Source organism: Enoplosus armatus, chromosome 15 (genome assembly GCF_043641665.1).
Source record: "Enoplosus armatus isolate fEnoArm2 chromosome 15, fEnoArm2.hap1, whole genome shotgun sequence".
In the NCBI taxonomy this organism is placed as follows: Eukaryota; Metazoa; Chordata; class Actinopteri; order Centrarchiformes; family Enoplosidae; genus Enoplosus; species Enoplosus armatus.
Window position 1 is genome coordinate 9,458,750 of NC_092194.1, and position 14,797 is coordinate 9,473,546.

The 14,797-nt window shown below is 42.4% G+C and overlaps 1 protein-coding gene across 1 annotated transcript; it reads right to left on the bottom strand.

Annotated features, from left to right (window-relative positions):
- Positions 1–749: 749 nt before the first annotated feature.
- LOC139298009 (Intraflagellar transport protein 43 homolog) lies at positions 750–13,218 on the bottom strand. The gene is made up of 9 exons (XM_070920823.1): positions 13,133–13,218; positions 12,000–12,101; positions 9,389–9,459; positions 7,177–7,212; positions 6,312–6,358; positions 2,311–2,383; positions 1,436–1,511; positions 1,235–1,297; positions 750–976 (listed from the first exon to the last, which is right to left on the bottom strand). Exons 1-9 carry the CDS (start codon positions 13,175–13,177, stop codon positions 866–868), a joined length of 624 nt encoding a protein of 207 aa, XP_070776924.1. The 5' UTR covers positions 13,178–13,218; the 3' UTR covers positions 750–865.
- Positions 13,219–14,797: the final 1,579 nt, after the last annotated feature.

A 14,797-nucleotide genomic window follows, 5' to 3' on the forward strand; every position in this document is an offset into this window, starting at 1 on the left:
CACACATGAACCGGAGACAAAACTGAATGCTGATACATGTGACCAGCATGTGTTGAAGCCACGGTATACAACGCATTTCATAAATTAAATCAAATTCACAGCAAATGTGTCAGAGCCAATCTCGATTTAAACTCACAACTGAAAACACATCCTGTCCTGTGGCCTCTTTTGTCGGCTCTATATTCAGTGTTAGCACGTTGTTGTGAAGAATTTGGGTTCTTTGACTTTAAAGAGCACACACCTGACACCAGCTGCAGTCTTGTTCCCGACTTACATCCATTCCTCTTTATCCAGTAAAAGGTATAATGTATGCTAATCCCCCAAGTGTCAATAGGAACTCTGTTCAATGCATTTGAGATAATAGTGAAGAAGGTGTTGCTCCTATCGAAGACCTGGAAGATAAAGTCAATGGCACAGTCAATAACAATAAGGTTGTAGGCTTTAATGAGGAATGTTAATTTGAACACAATCAACTGGATTTCAGCTTAGCTGATTATCAACCTTGGACTTGTATGAGGGTGTTGATAATGCTGGCAGTACAGGGAGGGCATTTTTTTATCTGTGACAGCTTTTTTCAGGGGAGCTTTTCAAACAAAATCATTTGCCTTTTGGCTGTTTAAGTTAAAAACTAACAAACAAAACAGGGTGAAATTCCAAAAACCTAAACAAAGAAAGGGTAAGACAACACTGCACTGTTTACTGCACAGTGGACTTTATTTAGAAAATACAAAAAACTGTATATACACTTTACAAAATATAAATTCTGGATAACAAACAGTGATTAAAGTTACTCTAACCAAAGTCACTGGCCCTTCTGTGTAATGGACATTCTCCCAGTTCCCACTGGAGCCATTTAAAGTCCTCCTCATGTTACAGGCAATGCAGCCTGCTCCTCACTCTCTCCTTGATCCCATTCCATCAGCAGCTCCGAGGACACCTCTGTAAACAGATGATCCCAGTCCCAGCTCACATCATCCTGCAGAACAAAAGAGAGACATAGCGGGGAGAGAAGAAGAATTAGAGAGGCAGAGGAAGACAGACCAAGAAAGGGAGCGTGGGGAATGGAGGGAGCAAAGAGAGGAGAATGAGGAAGGAGAGCAGAGGGTGTTAATGTACACATCATAAATCTTGATTACCTGAGAGACAGAGTGGCAACCTCCCCTGGTGCTCTAGAAACAGCTGGACAGGCCTTCGCTGGGAGCTCACAAGCTATATTTACTAAAAACTCACTCACCTCTTTCACCTCCTGCTCCGGCGCTAAAACCTTGGTGAGGATCTTCAAGTCAATCTCTCCATCCTGGGGAAAGATTGCGGAAAAATTCACTTAGCTTGCACAAACAGAGGTGATGTTGGTTGCAAAAATTAAATGGACCACCTTGACGAAAAGAGAGGTAGGAATATCAAAGAGATATAAAAATAAATGTCCTTGACTTACTAAGGTCTGGAACGCAGAATAATACTTCAGATCATTGTCCAGATCTCTGTAGGTCATTACCCGGTTCACCTGGATGCTAACAGAGTGACAGAAAGTCAGAATAGGCATCAGATACACTAACAGACTAATGTTTCAATCAGGACAACACGTCACAGAAAAACAGCAGCCAGCCTGACAGCAGCGCTTTCACACGGCATGCAAACCAAGACTGAGAAGTGGCTTTGTAGAAGTTTGTGCACAATGAAGCTCCAAGACTTCAAGCAAAGACCACAGAGAGCAGGAGATGGTTGCCAAGTGGTAAACGCTTCAAATTGAAACCCAGCTGCTTATCTGTGGGTTGGAATTAAGTGGGGGGGGCTCTCAAAGTGGCCGGGGCCTAGCAGTGCATGCCAGTCCTACTTACTGCACATTACACGCTACATTGCCCCCGCAATGAGTTCAATGTGGATATTATCTCGCACAGAGAGCAAGCCCCAGCCTAATAACCTCCACCGCTGTCATAGCCTTGCTACATATCCGACACATGTCGGCGTGTCTCTCACTGCCCTGTAAATCAAAGGGCCCGGTTAGTCGGGACCCTGGCAACAGAGTTGCATAAATCACACCCAACTGTTATTTCTCCATTTCAGCCCGATAAAGCAAGACACTCCGCAATGGCACAAGTGGAGGACAGGTAACCATCAAAGTCACCAGAGCAGGCTACTGATCTAGAGTCCTGTGCATGGACAGAGGTTAACTGTCAGACATAGGTATGGGGACACGCGGAGTGTGTGTGTGTGTGTGTGTGTGTGTGTGTGTGTGTGTGAGAGTGTGTATGTGTGAATCCTGAGTGATAAGAATGAACTTTTAAGAGTTTAAGGCATTCACTACTGTACCTTGGTGGAGCTGCAATTTGCATGGTGAGATCTTCTTCTTGTACTTCTTCAAGGTCTGGAATCACTGGAATATCTGAAAACCAAAAAAAAAAACAGAGACCACAGCATTTTACACATTTGACTGGTTACATTTTAAAAATGTCAAAATTTAAGAAAATCTGAGCCAAATGACAATCATTTATGAAGAATACAGTAAGTCCCCTGTGTATGGCTGCTAGAAGTGCGCATTTTAGTGTGAGTATGTGTATGTGTGACCATGTCTGTATGGCACTTCCTCCCCTCCCTCTCTCCAGCTACATCCTCATAAGAGCTGCCCTGTCACAATAGCCATGCGGCCATGAATATTCAGGAGGCGAGGCGGCAGCTCTTCCTGCTGTGAGAGGGGCGCTGGCCAGGGGCTCCCCAGAAAGCACCCCCTGCTACCTTAGCATTTGGGCCCTGTCAGCGCCGCCCACCCCCAGGACCCGCAGTGGCCGGTAGGCCGACCTCCATGTCCACTCTGCCACTCCGACTGGGGCGGCATCCAGCCATGTGCAAGAGTATTTGCTTGCGGGCCCATCTGTGTGGGGTCGGAAGTCACAGTGCGGCCTGGCAGGGGCTGCAGTGCCAGGAGCCGCCAACCCGCTGCTCAAACAGTGGGAACCCACTTTAATTGGCAAAACGCAACAGGACAGAGGATGGCTCCACTCCCAAGAAGGACAGGGCAAACTTTCACAGCATTTTTCAGATGGACAGTTGTTGGAGCAGGGAAATAAGAGGCATAATAAGGGATATAGAACGATGGGATGGAAATACACTGAATAGAATAAAGAGACTGATTGAAAGACCTTCATAATTACTACTTGATTGTGTGATGACATTTATCATCAAAAGGTACAGCTAAAGAAGAGTGTAAGGCACAACAACCAAAGAGGAGGAAATGTTCGCAAAAATGTTTTGTCAACAATACACATTTTTGTGTAGTACAGACAGTTGCCAAAAACTTTACTGGCTTATAGAATATGTGTTAACTTTGGGTGTGATGTGGCTTTCCTGAACAATATTTTCTGGGGGGGGCTGCACATCCTTATTAGCTCTACAGCCCAGTGTTGACAGAGAGAGAGAGAGGGGAACAGACAGATAGTGAGAGAAAAAGAGAGAGCTGGACTGCACGAAGAGGGTTGTCAGTAATCTCTAACCACAGTACTGCACCCTGAGGGGAAAGTCAATAGAGGAGCTAAATAGAGGTGAAGAGATGGAAGTCTGCATCTGATGTGAGGAAATATCTTGGCATCTATGTCACCATTCCTTCAAAATAACTGAAAATAAACTGCAAGTGGAAGAAACATCGATCTTTGGTGGAACGCCACATTTCAGTTCAGCATAAAAGTTATGGACTGTTGAGATGAAGAGAAATTATTTTGAACATATTTGTCAGATGGATGAAAAATTCTGAAGACAACTTGTTCAAAGCCCAACCCCATCAACTTTCAGTAGATAACAAAAGCTCACCCTCTGTTGATAACTTATTTCTTTCTCTTTTTTAATTAAACCAAATTAAAAATGCCATGCTCGTTTAGCCGCTGACAAGATTCATCTGTGTTTCTGATATCCCAATAAATGCAGGCGCGGGTATTTCATATTCATGAGGCCCCGGTGACACTTTGTCCTCTCATTTACAAAGCACAGCGTTCAGCAGAATCCATCCCCCCTGGACCCCCAATCAAATTTAATGGTCTTAGTGCAATGACATCAAAAAGCCTTGCCGTCCGGCTCTTTGCAAACAGCTTCCTGGGTTGTCTGTCTGTCCACACACACCCTTTTTCATTTCAGCCAGTAATGCACTATTAACACACTCTATGAGGGTTCAATGTGAAGCACAGAGGCATATGTTGTCTATATGCAAAGTCTATTATTAAGTGAAAAAAAGGAACAACACTTTTAAATGAGCTTCAAATTCAACCCATTACTGGAGGTCAAGCGGGGCATCAAAGCAGCTGCAAACAAGCCAGTGTTTTCTTCTGACGCAAAGGGCAGCTCCATCAGGAGGAGCTGTCTCCTCAGCGCCGTGCACATTACCCACGTTGGCTTCCCTTCCCTCGGCTGGACATGTATCAAGGTGGCTTTTGTCTGGCAGCGAGCAGGCCACGCGTATCCTTATTACATGGTCACGTCTGGCTTCCTCGCTGAAGCATGTAAATATCAAAAGGGGATAATTTGCTGTGAATGTAGACACACTCCCGGCAGGCACACACCAGTCAGCGACTTTGGAGAACAGGACGTCTCTCCACATCACTTGGGCTCCTACAATCTACGCAGGGGTCCAGTCAAATGATTACCTTGGCAAAGAATGCCTTTTAAAGGCTTATGGGACAATATTCAACACATCGCCAGCTAAGAGGAAGACAGTGAGACGGATGAGCGTGTTTTGAGATATTGGTGCTATTTTAAGTGACCAGCAGGAGGCTGTGGGGGCAGCTGATGGGGAGATGGGAGCAGGGGACTAGGCCAGCCTTCTCTCTCTCTCTCTGTGCTTGTAGCCAGTGGACATAAGGGATAAGGGTAGGGGACATAATCAAGATCGCAGGGGCTATCTCACTAACCCTCAGCACTGTAATTTCCAATGCCCCTGCCTCCGGCTCTGTATTAAGAGGTCTCCCTCCACAGAGTAATAATCTTTCCGGCAGCATTAACTGCAAGAGAACCAAACCTCTGGACTTCATTCAACTGGCCATTTGAGCCAGTGCATACTACAGTGACAGACAATATGTGTGTACATACAGTACATGTAACAGAGACGTATAGTATTATAAAGAATTTACAGTACCTACAGTGTGCAATTCATTGTGATTTATCAATACATTTGAAAGTTTTGTAATACAATGATACTTTTTGAAATGGTAATTTTCCTAATCTCAACAAAAAACACAAGCAAGACTCTGAAGTGTGAATAAAATACAATATTGTTAGTTTATACGTTTTTCATTAGGTCTTAGTGATAATTAAGTATCATTGTTAAACAAATGTCCATATAATAATAATGAGACAAACTCTTTATCAGAGCTCACAGTTCTCATGAGGAAATTAATGATGAAAAGTAAATATTTCAGTTAAACAATAAAAAACATTTGACTCAAAGGGATAAACATGATTTTTTTTTTTCATTTTTGTAATTCATCACATATTTGTAGCTTTGTTTTAAGTTGTATCAATTATTTTTATTCTACTTCCTATTATTATTATTATTATTATTATTATCATTATGTATAGCAATATTCTGAAATTAGAAACATGATGATGGACATTTTTAAACTAACTACAGTTATGATAAACTGACTGTAGATAAAAGGGTTTGATCAATATGGCATTTGTTTATTTACTACCTGAGGTAGTGGTGTGTAAAAGTCCTTCAGTGTTGTCAACTGGGCATTTCATGCTGCTAACCTGTCTTTACGAAGGCAATTTGACCCTATTTCCCCAGCTGCCTTGTGCCGCAAAACAGAACAATTATTCTAGGCAGGGTTTAGCTGAAATTTCCCCCCTCAGTCCTGACATTGTTTGTGGTGTGCAGAGTTGGGCCCTCAGGTGACTCAGTTACCGCTTGATCTGTATTCAACAGCACCTGCCTGACAATGTGTGTGTGTGCATGTGTGTGTGTTTGTCACTAACTGTGTCGCTCTGGGTGGTGAGGGGAACAATCCTGCAACAATATTCTCCATCAACTATAGATCTAACCTTATTTAATGAGCATAGTCACTCATCATTTTCATCAAAGGGGCTGTGCTTATACGGTGTCACACACTGGTCAAAAGGAGGAACACTGGTCAGAGGCAGAGCTCCAACACATGAATCCATGCTGGATTCACGGAGAAATATGGTGTGAGCATCAGTGAAAAGCGATGATCTGACTGCCTGCTTATCTGCTCTACTTCCAGAGGATGAATGTGCCGGGGAGGCGCTGGAGGGCTCCTCTTTGCCCGTGAGGAGAGACACAGAGTGGGGGATAGTGAGGGTGCTCTTACCTCCTTCATCATCTGATCCCTGGGGAGTTTGCGGTCGCAGGCGGCGGCTGTAAAAACAGGAAGTGTGGGAGTATGAATTATTTAATGCTTTCAAAATGCAGCCCGACGGTGAGGTCATCATAGGGAGTGAGTGAGTTGGCTCCTGGGCTACTTTGCTTTGATGACGGGCCTGTTTTGTGTCTTGTCTTTCTCTCATGGTAGTTAGGACACTTGGTCAGTCTGGTACAGTCTGACTGGACTTCTGAACAGTCGCCTCTGCCAAAAGGCACTGATAGTGTTAAGAGACACTGTCCTAGGAAATAAAAAAAACAAAAAACAAACCCAGCAGGAGCAGCAGTCTGAATAAATAATAGGGCTTTTTTAAGAATAAGTATTACTAAGACAAGACAGTTGTGAAAGAAGCACAACATAAGAGTTTTTTCTGCAGGGTAACAACTTTACACACTACACTACAGCCATTCAGGCATCGGGCTCCAACTGCGATGATGAGTAAAACACAGACGACTGCGTCCTCTACCTGCCTCTCCTCATGATGTCTATTCTAGTCACAGAATGATGTGAGGGAGGGTGAGGGGGAAAAAAATAGAATAACAGGAAAACTTGGCTCCTAACAGCAATAAAAGTGATGACAACTCAGTCACGCTGTTTTTTAATCATGTTAAGTGATTGTTCTTGGAAGGCAAGGATTAGTTGCAACCAAGGACAATCTGAAAGAACAGCGCTATTTCCACTTTACTGCGAAGTGAACAAACATTTAAACTGACCTATTTTTATCCATACACACAAAAACTGTCACTGGCATTGACTTCAATCAACAGCTGCAAGAGTACAATGAAATACGAATATGGTGGCTGAGTGAACTTACTCCTCCAGGTCTTCAGCGGCAGGTCTTCTTGAAGATCTGTACAACAGCAGAAAAAAACAACTGTTAGACAAATTAAATAACGTGTTAGATTACACAAGTAAGCATACAATATACTGATATATGTGTGTGTATATATATATATATATATATATATATATATGTTTTTTTCTGGCCCAGTCCTTGGATGTATTTTGATGGATACGTCCTCTTCATCTGTATCTAATGATAGTAATCCTGCTACATCAGACACAGTGGGGTCTACAACAGTTGTGTCTTCTCCTTTCCTCTCAGCCTCGTCTCCTGCTGGATCATGCAGCTATTTTCAGACTTCTCTCCATTTACGCAGCTCAGCTTGAACAGAGCACGCCAGACACCAAAATACTGTGTTTTGACACTTCTCTGCCTCAACACAGTATTTTTAGCATTCACTATCTGTTTTAAGAAAGGTGGCAATCACACCAGACATCAAAGAAAAACAAATATTACCACAAGTATTTAACCACATCAGTCATCTTATAATATAAGAAAGGAATCAAAGCAGAGTAAGTTTTAGTATGTTTTAATTAGTTGTCTAAAAATGTGTAGAAGAGGTTTTAATAGTTTTTCATTATGCAAAATGCTTGTGCTAGTTCTCCTGGTTGAGTAGTGCCCCCTTCTGGTCTTAAAAGTAATACAGCCAGCATTGCTGTCATTTTAATCCTTTCATACAACCAGAAAATCAAGATTGCAGACCTGCAGTACTAATTAATATTACACAAAAATACAGATGTCAAGAGTAGACAGGGAAATCTGAATACTTCCATTCTACATAACACATCACTTGTCATTAATCTGAATACGGATAGGCAGACATTTAAGTTATGATGTCTTTGTTATGTGTGTTGGAAAAAGTGGAACCTTATTAATTAATCTTTTTGTTATTGGAGGAAAGAATTACATAACACACAATTAGCTAACCAAGTCTCTGCTAAAAATGTTTACTCCTATTGTGTCTGTCTTATCCATGCTGTCTGAGTGTAGACCAAGTGCCCTGGTACTGGAGTCCAACCAGGCAGGGCTGAGAGGTGCTGAGAGGAGCTGAGGGAGCCTACCTGCCTGCCCTTGGACTGTGTCCTGTCTGGGGGGCGGGGGTGGCGACACTTAAGACACATTACAGGCCCCTTGATTAAGACTCATGTAAGGCAAAGCGATAGACATGGTAAAACTGTCTGGAAAAAGTTGTTAGGGATAAAATATATTGTGACAACCTGGTTTCAAAGGTTCATCAATAAACTGACAGATCATTTAGTGTCAATTAGAAGTGATAGATCGACAAATCCCGGGATTTCTGCGCTGGGATTAGTGGGAGGAGGGCGGCGGTGATTGAGCATGAGGGGTGACATTGAAGGGAAAAGTCCTTGCCGGTTCCAGGGGGGACCATTACTTACTTTGTTTCAGAGAGGATCAATGCGCGCGCAAACCCCTTTTACACCTCCTGTATTTCAATCGCTTTGAGACTGGGAATCAAGCTGGGTTACGCAAAAGCAGAGAAGCAACACGCTGACCTTCTGTGAGAAAGGAAAGATCTATTGAGTTTGCTGTTTTCCCTGCTTGCACTAACAGTGCAGTAAACTACACAAATAAGCACAATTGACTCAGCCTGCTCACTTCAATGCATCTCCTATGCTCTCACCTCCACTGAGACTGAACAAAAAGGAAGCACGGTGGCAGGTGGAAGAGGAAACAAGAGAGGTGGATCCACAGTACAATAAAAAGTCTCATGTTGATTCAGTCATGTACAGTATTTAGATTCAGATTTGTCAGTTGTAGAAAGCTTATGGCAAATACCTTCCATCTGTTCCAGATATTTCATGAATTCTCCATGTTGTGCTCCCCGTGTAAAGAGCAGACTGCGGTGGTAAGGGGTGATTAAGTGGCTTGAACCCCCGTGATGAAGTGGCTAGCTGACTAACAGTGCCCTCCTGTGGTTGATGCATTAACCATGTCAATTACCGCCTTGCTCACAGATGAAGACGAATGGAGAGTTGCCTGCTCAGACAGGCTCCCTCTAACCTTGTTGATTCACAGCCTGAGTGCCAAATATGCACTGATAAATAAGCTCATTCAACAGCATGAGAGTTCATTAATAACACATAACCCAAGACCACAGCTCGAAGCTCTCTCCGCCTTCAGCATAGCCACAGGAGAGGGAGGAAAAGGTGAAGATACGTACTTGGCAGAGCCAGACCCAGAGCTTTCTTCTGCCCAGCCGCCCTGCCGCCGGGCCGGTTTAGGAGGGGGGCCCTGGGAGAAGAGAGGACTTTAATAGCAAACAGCTTCATTGAATGTTTACTCAGTCACATAGAGGATAAATAAATAATATTTGTTCTAACTGTTATTAGGCTTTAATCTTGGAAAATAAAGCACAAAAATATAATGTTTGTGTAAGATATAGCTTTATGTTTTGTCATAATTACAGGGCTTATGTGTTACATCAACACCTATTTGACATAGTGGTGAATATACTATGTACCTTATAAAAGTACAAAATCCATGAACAAAAGACCTGTAAAAACCTGCCTCCATGAGTTTTTAAAGTGGAAATGTGCCAGCAGTTGGCCCTCTTGTCTTGAAAATAAATGCCCCAACATAAAAAGCAGGCCCCTAAATTTAGCATAAATGTAAAAGGAAAGCTTAATTGTCCTGCTAAAGGTGTGGGGACCATTTAAACTCAAGTTCACCTCTAATTCTGTAAAGTTAAGTAAGTTGCAAGCTGTTACTGTAAAGTAAACAATATGCCCGGTATGTGCCGGACAGAGTCATCTATATGCACTCCATTGTATTGTTTATTATAGTTTTCAATACTGTCCATTTCCAGCACCAGAACATATGGAGCAGAGTGTGGGAACTGCCAGGGCCTGTAAGCCTGACCCTAAAATAGATTCACAGGAAAAAAATGACCCTCTCCCTCTCATTCTTTGATTCTGAAAATAGTAAACTGAGTATGCATCCCGATCCTGAGACCCAGACCCTGAGACCAGCACTTGAATGAATGAATTCCTCAGAGCACACGAGGGTGGGCACTAGACAAATGAATTAGGGGGTAAAAAAAAAGGCACAACATTTCTCATTACTAAATTGGGTCTGCAGAGGACAAAGTGCTCGTGAAGAATTTCTTTCGTTTATGATGAAAGAGGAAATAATCTTTCATGGCTCGTTCCTTCACCAAAGCCATTTATAAATCTGAATGTCACCATTAAGCAGGGCAGAGGGAGGGGGAGCCACTCTGCTCCGCTGTATATTACCATTAATCGAGAGAGCTGAGGCTGAACAGGCTCCCTCAACTTTGTGTAATTAGTAACTGTCTCTTTATTAAGAACAAAAGGGATTACAATCGTGACAATTGAGTCATTTTAAGCAACATTACAAAAATTCCTTCAAGTGATGTGAAATCCCTGTTCAATGTTTGGTATTTCTGACATTCACGAGAGACAAGATAATATGGTCAAGTGTCTTTGAGTGTAATAAACTCCTCCTCTGACAGTTATTTCACTCTGAAAAAATGGAGAGGACCATAAGTGTCCTGAGAAACAAAACAAATCTGCGCTTCCAATTCGTCATGACCAAATATGAACCTCACAGTTGTAGTAAAATAGTTATGGCAGTTAAGGCAATTAGCTTAGCCCTCGTGGTTTCTAATTCAGGATTCTCTGAAGGTCTCTGGGGCGAGGAACTTGTAGTCGCCAAAACTCTTATGAGCCCATAAAAGCAAATGAGTCTTTGTTTAAAAGGATGTCAGGAATGTGACCAATCAGTTGGGTATTTTAGGCAGAAGAGGCCAGGGTTGATAAACGAAGACTGCAAATAAACCCACCCAGTCGCACGACACTCTGGAAAAATGTATTGCATGTGCACAGCAGGTCAGAGAGGGCGCGAGAATACTGGTTCATACATTAGGGAAGTTGGCCTAATTTGGGAAGATTAGCCTACAGCAAAAGCTTTGCTGGAATTTTTTTGCTTTGGGAATGTTGGCTGGTTTACAGTTTGCCAATCCAAGGTATGTGACTGATGTAATGATAAATGCCAACGATCGCAAAGTGAAATTATTCGTTAAGTTTCAACTGTCACTTCTGATTTGACTTCTCTCATATATTTTTGCCCTATATCTAGTCTAAATTTAGCAGCATTAACTCCAATATGTTTTAAGAGGCAGAGATCACTGAGAAAACTTTACGACAACATTTCGAGAGTGATTCATGTCACACTCTGCAGTATAAGGAGAGGATTCATGAAAACTGTTGGTAGAGTTATGGGGACTTTAGTGATGTAATCTGCTTGTTTTTCAATTAGACAATTAACAAGAACACAATTAAAATGAAAGTTTTAATGGGTTTCAGAGCTTGTATGAAGTAACACTTCAAAACATTTCATGCAAGGACATCAGATCCAATACACAATAAATGAAGAGCAGCTACAGTTTTGGAACACTGATTGTCTATCCTTTAAAACCCGCTGAAGTAGGAAAATAGCAACTCAAATGTCTCTGCATAAATGAGCACTCCATTAAAACTTTATACCATGTGTGTCAAGATGGTGTTACTGGTGTGCCGTAATGTGATATCCAACCAGCTGAACTGCGGCACAACTACTGTGAATGGTATAAAGTTGATGTCTGGAGCAGTAGCAGCAGAAGCCATGCAAAGTCACTGCTTTTTCATGCTACCTACCTCGTCGTCATCCCGTGATTCATGTATGAGACAAAACCAAAACGCATATTGATGAGGCTTATTGTGAGGTGAAATTATAACATGCAACTAACTTTCTGTTATCACATAATTACATACTTCTCCCATTGAAGCGGAGGTGGAGGACTTCCTTACGTAACGAGAATCTTCAAACGACGATTGGTCCGCTGCAAGGCGAGCTCTTCGTCCAGACTTTGCAACCTGGGAAATGTGAATAATTTTAAAAGCTGGCACTTCCAACTGCTACCAAATACTTGTGTGGTTTTGCTTTGCCTTAACTGTGCCATCTAATGAGCCAACCAAATGTTGCCTGGATGGACTTCAAAATATAGTAGATCAGGTTATTTCGCATGCATAAAACAACTAAGTTTGGTGCTGACTATGCTTTTGCTTGGTAATTTTGTGTCACCTCAAATTCTGTGAAGTCACACTGCGGAGATGAGGCAGTGACATTTTTCTTTTTGCATATGATAGGAGCATTATTCAACAAATCAATACAATTTGTATGAATTTCCTTGAGGAAAGGACCATCATTCCACTTTCAACATACAGTGTCACAGTAGTTTAATGTGCTTTTACCAAACAACAAAATATATTGGTAAAAAACGCTTTTTCTGAAATTGATAGCAGACATAAAAATGAACTTTAAACAAGAAGCACCCAAAGCACCAACAAACAGGGAAGTGAATGAACCCTTTAAAGCATCCTAACAAGCTACAGTAAGTATTTGCAGCACTGGGTCAGAGCAGGGGACGAGTTTAAAAATAAGAAAATTGTCTTTCATGGAGAAAGGATGTGATAGCAATTGAAATACAGTAAAGGTACACCAGAATATGGACGTTTCGTGTAAGTTGTCCTATGGAGTGACTGCAGACGCACAGCCGGTCAGAGAGGGGAAAGAAACATTGAGCTGTGCATGTCGGGAAATTTCGGCTAGCAAGGCTAACCTCTTACTTAACGTTAGCTGTATACTCAAGGACAAATCTTCCTGCTGCCATTGCTCAAAAGAGGTAAATGATAACGTCTCTTTGCTGGCAACAGGTAGGTTAAATAGCTATCTCATTCACTGTCTGGCTAATATTGACGTTTACGTTAACTTATTAGCTAAGTAGCTAGCAATAGCCTCGCTGCACCGTTACAGTGTGCTCTCAACTCAATTTACAGCGCACAAAATGAACGTGTCTGCTCCTATTCCCTTACTGCATACTCTGCGTGTCAAACGAGTCACTCACATTTTTCACCGCTCCAGCTTCTCCGAGCTGAAAGTTATCGTCCATTTCTCTCCTCCTCGCTTCCACCAGGGCAGCGTCTTCCTGGATATCAACAAGCGTCACATAGCAACGCTCTCCATGGTAACGCCAATCAGAAGACATACGGATACTCAGAAAAGTATGATGATAATGAGCAGCGCTCTGTGATATCTTTCTTTATCGGTCTACCCACTGCAGGGTTAAAAGCCCAGGAGGGGCTTCTCCTGAGCTGGGACACCAGTCTAGATGTGTTTCTGGTGCATCAGAGGGCCTAAGTGAGCCATTATGTCACCAAAATCCAATGCTCAGTGTCACCATAAACCAAATACTGTTGAAGAAATAAGACGATATTTGAACTGACCCGCGACATGATAACATTTAAGAATCAAGTGACTTATTTCCTAAAATTAGAGAGCTTTGCACACTGAAGCATGCAGTTGCAGTGACAGGTCAGGAAGATCGTTGACTCCGTGTTGGGTCAGTAAAGAAATAAGGACCAGCGCAGAGGGACAGTAGAAAAGTGATGTCATCTAAACAATCAGAGTCAGAGTTTGTCTTCTACCTGTTTCCCACAGCCTCCATTCCTTTGTCATTTTGCTTCCTCAACCTTAATCAAGTAGAGCCTCATCACATTATCTCTACTTCTACAGTTAATATCCACACACAACCACAGTCTGAGAAAGGAAGTAGAAAAATGTGACCTGAACTCCCCCAAGACGCCCGCTAGATGTCGCTGTTGCGCGTGTTTTATGTGACTTGGGGAGAGCCTGAACGGTAGCCGCATCTAGAGGATCACAGCAGCTGGCCGGGCTCCCTGTGCACCTTCAATATCCCTTTTGTTAACTTTGGCCTTCCATCTGTATTTGTATGTCTGTATTTGTATGTCCCGTCCATCTGTATTTATGTGGCCAATATTGTCCAAAAACCTATAAAAATCTACTCAATGTCCCCCCAGTCAGACTAAGGGTCTTTAGTTGATGGAAATGTATGAGCACACAGCAAAATATTGCTTAACTTCAGTCTTATTCACGAAATACAAATGGTATTTGTGCTCTCCATCCGTAGAAAGGACAAAAAACAAAAATATTCCCTTGCCAAATCAGTGGGGTTTCCCTATCTTGCGAAATCACACATTGCCCAATATTATGCACGTTTTGTAAAGTTTGACAACATAAAATCTGAAGTCTAATTAAATGCATTTCAGAATAATACAGATCTCATTGTCTGAACAGATGCTATAACTTGCCGCCCCTCCCTCGAAAACGTCACAGCTTGTGACTATAAATTGTGAGTGAGAGTGCAGAGCGCTGGAGTGTGTTTGAGGCTGGACTGCAGGGAGACAGCAGAGAGGCGCACTGACTCCACAAGCTCAAGTGGATGGAAAGAGCCCAATGCAATGGAGAAAGTGAACCGCGGTGCAGAGATCGGTGCCCTGTAAACTCAGGAAGAAGAGAGAAGAGATGCTTGCATGAGACAAGGGGGGATGAAGAGTAGGATAGAGTTTTCAGGAAGAGTTGAGATTATTTTCCAAAATGGCACGGATTTGCTCCCATGCAAATGCGCATTTTACAAAGATGACATAGCACTTGAGAAAAATGGGAATCCTCCAGGAACAGAACTCACTCACGACCTGAATGAAAAGAGAAA

Coding starts and splice junctions, on each gene's coding strand:
- LOC139298009 (XM_070920823.1), bottom strand. CDS start 13,177: ATGGACGATAACTTTCAGCTCGGAGAAGCTGGAGCGGTGAAAAAT. Junction 9,460..11,999: donor CCTCCGCTTCAATGGGAGAA/GTATGTAATTAT, acceptor CTCTTCTCCCAG/GGCCCCCCTCCTAAACCGGC. Junction 7,213..9,388: donor TCTGGGTCTGGCTCTGCCAA/GTACGTATCTTC, acceptor GCTGTTGTACAG/ATCTTCAAGAAGACCTGCCG.